We start from the raw sequence: 8,497 nt of genomic DNA, 5'->3' as shown, positions 1-8,497 counted from the left end.
ATTCACAATGTAATGTACTGTTGGATTTGCATTAGGGAATGCTGTATTTTCATTATTTATTCATTATTCATTACTTATTTATGTACTTATTCCTCTCTGTATTCATGTTTATATTTGTTTTTTTAATCAATATTTTTGTTCGACTCTATCTGTGGCAACGAAGTATGAATGAATCAGATTTTTCCTAAGAGCAGTGCAATAGGGAATGTACCTTTTAGCCAAAACATAAACATTATGCTCTTATTTTGAAGTTCCCATATAACTCTGGTTAGACTTAAACTCTTGACAGTGCTGACAGACCTAAAGCCTTTTTATTAGCCTTGTTTGAGTCATATTCATGCTGCAGGTTGCTGCAGACCTGTTCAAATAACACATAATCCAGTCCTCTCTTTTTGTGGCATTCAGCTATGAAACTGTGTTACTATTCACTTTGTGTATTTTCAGGTTAATAATCACTCACTCAACAAATAAAGGTCCTTCTATTAGCAGAGAGGGAGAACCAGGCCTGTCTGTTAATCAGTCTCTCAGGCTACATACAGACTTCTTTCCTAAATATAACCTAAGAACTCTGTCCGTCTTCAACTTTTCCTCCAGAGTTTCCCTCCTCTGGCTCGGGGAGGGTCAGTGTATAATCCAGTGTGTGTGTTTTCCCTCAAACATCACAGGAACAGACTCAGCATTTCCTTTCCACCGTCCTTTCCTCTGTCAGCTCGGAGCTGCAGTCTTGTTTTTCTAGAAGTGGGACGGCACTCAGGAATTTATAACAGCAGCAAACAGACAATCACAAGGCAGGAATCACAAGATACCTGATGGCTCAGCAACACACATTCACTAGGTGTCTGAAGCCCCTCGTGCCATATAACACTTACTCTTTTTATTGCACCTTTACTCCACACACAGTAGATGACTAGGTGCTGTAAAAGGTCTATAGTGTTCTGTGTGTGTGTGAGTGGGAGCGTGATCCCTGCTTTAAATGGGCTGTTCGTGTCTGTTTGACACTGCATTCATATTCACCCACTATTCATGCACTGCATTTTAGGGTAATTCCATGAGCATGAAACTTAACCCCAAGTTTCATGCTCATGGAGAAAAGCCAGTCCTCCAATTAGTGGCCAACCTGCTCTAACACTGGGCCATCACAAGATCAGTGGTTTGATCCCTGGCTCCTTCAGTCCTGCTGCATTTTACTAGCCCTCTTTTTTTGTTTCTGTTCCCCCAAGCTCACCAGCTGTGTGACCCCCCTCCCGCCTGCTTTTTCTCTGTGGCCTCTCATCTTCCAGGTCTCTATGGAGGACAGGAGATGATGGTCTGTCTGTTTGGTGACACCCAAGCTGCGTAATGTCCTCCTGGATCCATATTTTTCACATTTGTTTTACAATCTACATCCATCAGTAATTCTGTCCCGTCAGTCTCTCCCTCCACTACTCTTCCTGAGGTTTATTCCATTTTTCTCCATATTCCATGGGTCTTTACGTCTATATGTAAATATGTATATGAATAACTGTATATATTGTTTTATTTTGTCAATGGTTGGGGGGGTATTCTATTCTAAATGTAATTATTTGTATATATGTTTGATGTTTCGTGTCATTATGTAACCCTGTGTTGTAGAATGACAAATAAATGACCTGGACACTTTGATGTTAGTCAGATATCCACTCTGTTTTAGCTCTGTTTTTGGTCGCCACCAGGGAGGAATTGTCTGCCTCTTTAGCCACTAAATGCTCCACAATGCTCACCAGCTGGTCTTGACCTGCTGTTTATTGCTGAGCAGGTCATGTAAACTGGCTTTTTCAGAGCCGTGTCACTGAAAACAGCCGCCCGTTGACCAAAACCGCGAGCTAAAAGAGGCCAAAAGGCCGCTTAAAGGCGAATCACACTCAAGAGTTAGTGATTAATCTCCGAGGGCTTGTCACCACGAACAACACCCATCCACAGAATGAAAGTATCAATAGTGCAGCTTTAACAAATGCACCCAAACACCCAAATCTCCTTCCAGCTGTCTGTTAATGTAGCTCACAGGTGTGTTTTCAAACACAGCTATACAACTACACCTCCTGTGGATTACTCATATTATTCTTTCTTAGTCATATTATTCTTTCTTAGTCATATTATTCATTATTAGTCATATTATAGGTTATAAGTCATATTATTGGTTATTAGTAATTTCATAATCAACTAGTGGTTTTATTGAACCCTGTCCAACCCTTAATAAAATGGTACTGTAGGGGGCGCTACTTGTGTAAATTCATCTTAACTCTGCTGAATCCAGCCATTGCTGCAGCCGCTGTGTGTCAAGTTCACTATTATCAAAAACGACACTATATGTACTGCCTTCAAAACAAAAGCCCAACAGACGAAACTACGCCTTGGCAGCTGCTTAACATATAAGCGCTTTTGTTTTGAAGACAGATTGTTGTTACATCCGGAATCACTCCCGCTGTCTGACAGACCCTCCTACTGTCTTTAGCCAAACATTAGCTTAGTAGCCCATAGCTAGCAAAACTCAGCAGAAACAAGCGCCCCTGGCTAGACTTCTCTATGAGTCGCAAAAGAAACCACAGTTTCGCAGAAACGAGTCTTTCTCCTGAGCTCCACGGCGCCTTCATGGAGCCCCCTGGGTCGGCGAACCGAACCGACGGCGATTTCCTGGAGCTGGAGACCGACGAGGAGCTGCTCTGCTCGGTCAGCGACATCACCGAGCACCTCGGCAGAAACATCACCGTGGTGCTGGAGACAGCGCTGTCCGAGATCCGCAAAATGGTCAGCATCAGGATACGAGTCCTAAAGATGGAGCTACGCGAGAAAAGCGAGGAAATTGAAGTGCTGAGGGCGAGACTGGATACCATCCAGAGGGATGGTAAGGACCCTTTCCCCATGGAGCCGTCTGCAGACGCTGGCCTTAAGAAACCTGACCTCAGCTCCGGCAGCAAACACAACAGTGTGGACCCCAGGAGAGCCAAAGCTGTCATGCCCGGGGTGAAAAAGGAGAACATAGATGCCATTTGTGACTATCTTATGAAAGACAAGAACTCGAGGGGGTGTGCCGACACGGACGGAGATCAGAGCAGCCAAGCCAGCGACAGGGAGGCTCGCCACGAGCCGGACCCGCACTCCCTGAACCTGTGGCCCGACAGCGGGATGGCTGGCTCCGGGCCTGGGCACGGGGACTCGGAGTCCACCGCAGAGGACATCTTCAGTATGCTCCCCTCTGGCAGCAAACGGATGTATGACTACGAGTGGATAGCACCGTTGGAGTACCCCTCACAGCTGAAAGGTAAGCACACAGACCCGGTGAGGAGGTGTGTGTGGGGGGGGTCACACACATGTGGAGGACCCTCTGTGTACACAGCCAGGAACATGGATGAAATACTAGCAATCATAAGGATACAAATACTCCACTCTAAGTTATGAGGCGCAGTCAGAATGTAGAGATTCTACTATGAAGTTTGGTGAGGCCAGATGAATGTCTCCAACACCAAGAAGGGTCGAGGTTTGAACCAGGAGGGGCCCTTACTGCATGCCAGGCTTTCCCTGCCTGCATGGGCTTCCTCCAGCCCCCCCCCCCAGTCCATGGACGTTAGACGGTCAGACACCTGTGGTGTGAATGGTTGTCTGCCTGCTGGTGAGCCTTCCAGGTGCCCCCAGCAGCTCCAGAGCCCTCAGCTGTGCCATATGACCACAATCAGTGAATATTGTATGTACAATATGCATACATATATATAAAGGCCTATTTCTCATCATATTTTGAATTATATATGTGGAGGAAAATCTAGAATGACGAGATAGAATGAGTGTTTTAATGCAGCTTCAGGCTTTGTACAAAGGGTCGAAAACCATACAGACAACCGCTGCAGATCAGCGAAGAGAACATGTCCACCAGAACTTTATACACTAGAAGAGGACATCATAAAAATCAATTGGATCCACAGCACTGGGTTATTACAATCAAGCTAAACAATATGCGTATAAAGTTAATCACGAGGTGGTAGAACACGAGGTGCTTGGGAAGGAACACTTAGAGGTCCGTTTTCTGGTTCAGTTATTAATACATGGCCACTTAAACAACACCTGTACTCGACAAAACAGACGAGGCTTTGCGTCCGAGCTGACAAGCACTTCTTGTTCTCCCAAGTTCAAGCGGAGCATCACATATATCAGTGATGCATACTTCAGTACGCATTATTTAATGAGATAATTAGGTCAAGCAGATGTTGGAGGTCATGTACAGTTCAACCTCCGTCTTCCATGGCTTCGACATAAGTGGCTCATTCATTCATTCATAGAACAGATTATTGATTGATTGAAAATCAAGTCAAATATGATAGTGTAGGAGAGTCTTTTTATTTAATATAAATTTTTCCCCTACAATATACTCCTTATTCACATTTGGGGCAGCTTCTCTTTTAGGCACCATCCCTGGCTTTGTCCTGGCTGGTCAGAGTCCTTTCTCCTGCTCAGAATGACTCTGTTCTGTGTCACGTTCACTCACTGGATCAGCGCTGTGCGGAAGAGCACAAAGGGTCGACCGGTGACAAAGGATATTTCCATAAAGAGTGTGAATTGTGACACAACAAAACAAAGCGTAGAGCACAATATGAAACAATAGACGATTTTTTTTTATCATCGCATGATGTGTTGTCATATGGCATGGGCCTAGCGCGACGCTCTGAAGGACAAGCGGATGGATGGATGAAGTCAAAATGGTGTGATAATCAGTCAAATGTAAAGCAACAAAACAGACGTACTTCCACTAAAAGTGTGTGACAGCATCATGGAAAGGATCCCTACAGAGAGAGACCTGGAAGATCCTTTTGGTTTAACCACAAACAGCCGTTCTATCGCTCTCTGCACACACACCAGACTCCATAATTTTACCTCAAAGAACACAGGGATATTGTTTAGGATCCACACTAACCCATTAAAACACCAAAGTCACACAATGACTCAAACAAACTCACTCTCTCAGTCATTGTGGATCAGGGCGCACATGCTCAAGCCTCATTTCCCCTCCCACAGTTCACCATAAAGGGTCGTAGGAATGCCCTTCAACGTCCGCTTGCATGTGGCTACACCTCATTAGACGTGTCGGTGGGAACAACTGAGTGCAGTCTAACTGATTGTGTCCATCTGTGAGGTTTCCAGTGGCACCACAAGTTCATCACATGTACCTGGAAGAACAACGAAAGCAGTTTGGAAATGTTTCAACGTTTCAACGGAGTTGTCGTCTTTTGAAGACAAAAGATGTTCATGCTTCCGTATTATGAATCGGCATCATTTTGATGGTGTCCCAGCCAATGTGACGCTCCGTAAACGCTCAGTGTTTCTTGTTGTTAAAATGGTGGTGTGGACTCAGCCATCCACTGGAGTAGGAACAATATTTAAAATGATATATTTGTAGTTAGTTTATTTAAGTTTTCATCAGGCTTCTCTTTTGCTAGTGGACAAGGAAAGAGAACCTGGTGGAATTGGAAAAACATGAAAAGTAAATTGATGCAGTACAACTTTCCCCTGAGGATAAACTTTCTGTGTTATGATATTCTTTCCAGTCATGAAGGAGCCGGAATGCGAGAACACCCCAGCCTGTGAGACCGAGGATGATGATGAGGATGAGTTGTCGAGGAGGGAGGGAGGTGGACTGGAGCCGGCCCAGACCCAGGCCCCGCTCTCGCACGTACAGTCCTCTGAGTTCTCCATGGAGCCCCAGAGCTCTCCAGCAGAGGGAGGGAGTCCCTTGGAGGGATGCACAGACAGGCTCACGGCAGGTGGGTGAGAGTGGGTGATCATGAGAATCACAAAAACAAAACTGAAAGCTTAATGCACCTCAGAGGCAGATTTTTAGAACTTCAATGAAGAGTAGCCATCAGGTGAGTGAAGCCAGTGTTCCTGTCCTGTAGCTCACCTCACGTCACATCCTCACCCCTTTTCATCTGATGTTCTCTGGCAACATCTCCCCACAGACATCCTGTCCTCCCTCCCCTTTGATCCTCTCCAAATGATCTAATATGCACCTACACTCTTGGCTGAACTCAAAAGATATCGGGGCGCTGCAAATTTGGCCCCTGATGGTCATTTTTTCAAAATAGGCACAGAATGTTTCTGAATGATACAGAAAGCCGATTTTATGACTCTTGACGTTTGACAGGGTGTGTTCAAACTGATAAGATCAGACGTCAGAAGAGCACAGACATGTTTTCCCTTCATGTTTTTTTAGGGTGCTTTAAAACACGATGGCCAAATAAAATGTGCGTGGTCACTTCAGGGTCAAATTTCAGCCCCATGCCTTCATGCTAGAAGGCATGAAGGCACGCCAGTGACCTCTGCATTCACACGTTCCTGCTGCATTTTGTAAAAACTAAATGGATGATATCAATATCATCCATTTATTTTAGTTTAGTTTAAAATATCAATATCAATATTGATATTTTGTGTACTCTGATAAACTACCGTTGTCACATGACTGATCAATCGACCAGATACGAGCTTAGATAGCATGCTGATGAAGGTGAGATAGCAAGCAAGGTTTCTTGAATATAGCAGGATGGACTGGAGAAGTCTTGTGCTGATCTGCTCCTCTGTGTGTGTGTGTGTGTGTGTGTTTTCAAAGTACAAAGTAAAATATTTCAATGCGCCGTACTTTAGGCCTTAATGAGCTCTTATAGCTGATGAAATAATGTTTGTCTGTGGTTTCAGGCCAGCAGTTCCCCAGCCACACCTACATCTGCTCCCTGTGTGGAACCTTCTGTCCTGACTCTGTGTTCCTAGAGGAACACGTCAAACTGATACACTCGGACTGTGCTGATGCTCAGGCTCTACAGGCTCTGCAGTCCACCTGCTCAGCTGCACCCGCCATGGGAGACGGCAGCAGTGACTCCAGGAGAGGTGCAGGGGGACAGAATGAGGGTGGTACAGGAGTTGAGGCTGGTGCCGGCATCAATCGGGGAGGGGGGCCCGTGAAAAAGGAGCTTAAAATTGAGGGGGGATATGAGTGCGGGGACTGTGGCCGCCACTTCAACTACCTGGGCAACCTGCGGCAGCACCAGCGGATCCACACAGGAGAGAAGCCCTTCATGTGTCCAGAGTGCGGGGAGAGGTTCCGCCATGCAGCTCGCTTAAAGAGCCACAGGCTGGTGCATAGTGGTGCCCAGAGCCCCTTCCCCTGCCCCCAGTGCGGGAAAGGTTTCTCAGTGCTCTCTGGACTCAAGAGACACCAACGGGTACACACGGGCGAGAGCCCGTATGCTTGTCCACAATGCGGCCGGCGTTTTAAGGAGCTGGGGAACCTGTACACCCACCAGAGGATTCACAGCGGGGCCACACCCTACTGCTGCCAGCAGTGTGGACGCAGCTTTCGCCATCTGGGAACCTACAAGAGCCACCGCTGTACGCCCGCACAGTAACTAGCACAGCTGCCACGCTTTCTCAGCTTTCTGATACCCAGAAATGTAAAGTGTACGTCAGAGACGGGACCTGTGCCAATACTGAGGCCTGACCCATTCTCTGGCTCTCTGTTGACATTGAGGGAGGTGCTGGTCATGTGGAGAACGGGGGCGGTATCCTAAGGTGCTGCCTAAGCTTTGGTGTTCTGCCACATCTCTGACATGTCATCCTGCGTCAGGCATCAAGAAAAGCCGTATCATCATTTAGCTTGACCTCAGATCAGCTTCATCACACCTTATCAGCAGATGGACTTTAATTGGTTGTCAAACTCTCCGTTTTTCTGAGGACTTCTTGTCCATGCTGGCTCAACTTTTGAGCAAGGAATTTTCAAAGCAATCTCAATCCCTCCGCTGATGGAGATTGTGAGGTTGAAAGCTCCGGTACAAGCTATACCAGAGGTTTAGTATTTTTTAGCCAATTCTACTATCATTTACGTATATGTTAAAGGGTAATGCCTGTTTATTAACTTTGCCCGTTCTTTCTATCAATTCTATTAATGTTGTCCTCACTGGCTCATTGTACTCAAGTCCAACAAGTCAGGAAACCGAAGCAGCCAGGCAGGTTGGTTAGAAACGTCCATCACAGTTTGCAGACCCACTTCCTGCGTCAGCTGGGTCCTGGATTATTGGTGATAGTTCCAGTGTCTCACTTTAGATTTGACCCACAAATAAAGTAGTTTAAGTAATCTGGGGACGCTGTATCCAAGTTGTGATTACCAGTGATTGTCTTTTAACCATTTTTTTGAGATGGACTTGAAGCTGTTTTGTTCGGTATCCAACTCTTAAAGTGATAGCCTACTCAAAATGTTCATGTGAGGTACTTGCTCAGTGCTTGGGGCATAGCTGTGACAATGTAATCGTCTTCTTTATGAAGAACTGCAGGTTGAAGCGAGGCGTCAGGCAAAAACATTTTTTTGCCTGAAGCCTCGTTTTTGTCGCAACACAAAGTATCATCATCAAGAAAGGCACAGCGCTGGCCAACCAGCTCAATCAGTCAATCTGTATTTATGTAGCACCAATTCATAATAGCGTTATCTCAAGACGCTTTCCATAAAGAG

The 8,497-nt window shown here is 45.8% G+C and overlaps 1 protein-coding gene across 1 annotated transcript; it reads left to right on the top strand.

The window, feature by feature from the left end:
- Positions 1-2,515: 2,515 nt before the first annotated feature.
- Positions 2,516-7,700, top strand: znf16l (zinc finger protein 16 like). The gene is made up of 3 exons (XM_070854847.1): positions 2,516-3,277; positions 5,550-5,765; positions 6,694-7,700. Exons 1-3 carry the CDS (start codon positions 2,542-2,544, stop codon positions 7,398-7,400), a joined length of 1,659 nt encoding a protein of 552 aa, XP_070710948.1. The 5' UTR covers positions 2,516-2,541; the 3' UTR covers positions 7,401-7,700.
- The last annotated feature ends 797 nt before the right edge of the window (positions 7,701-8,497 follow it).

The sequence above is a fragment of the Pempheris klunzingeri genome, chromosome 23 (assembly GCF_042242105.1).
Source record: "Pempheris klunzingeri isolate RE-2024b chromosome 23, fPemKlu1.hap1, whole genome shotgun sequence".
NCBI classification, from domain to species: Eukaryota; Metazoa; Chordata; class Actinopteri; order Acropomatiformes; family Pempheridae; genus Pempheris; species Pempheris klunzingeri.
The sequence above is the reverse complement of the archived record's forward strand: the minus strand, read 5'-3'. Positions and strand labels throughout refer to the sequence as shown.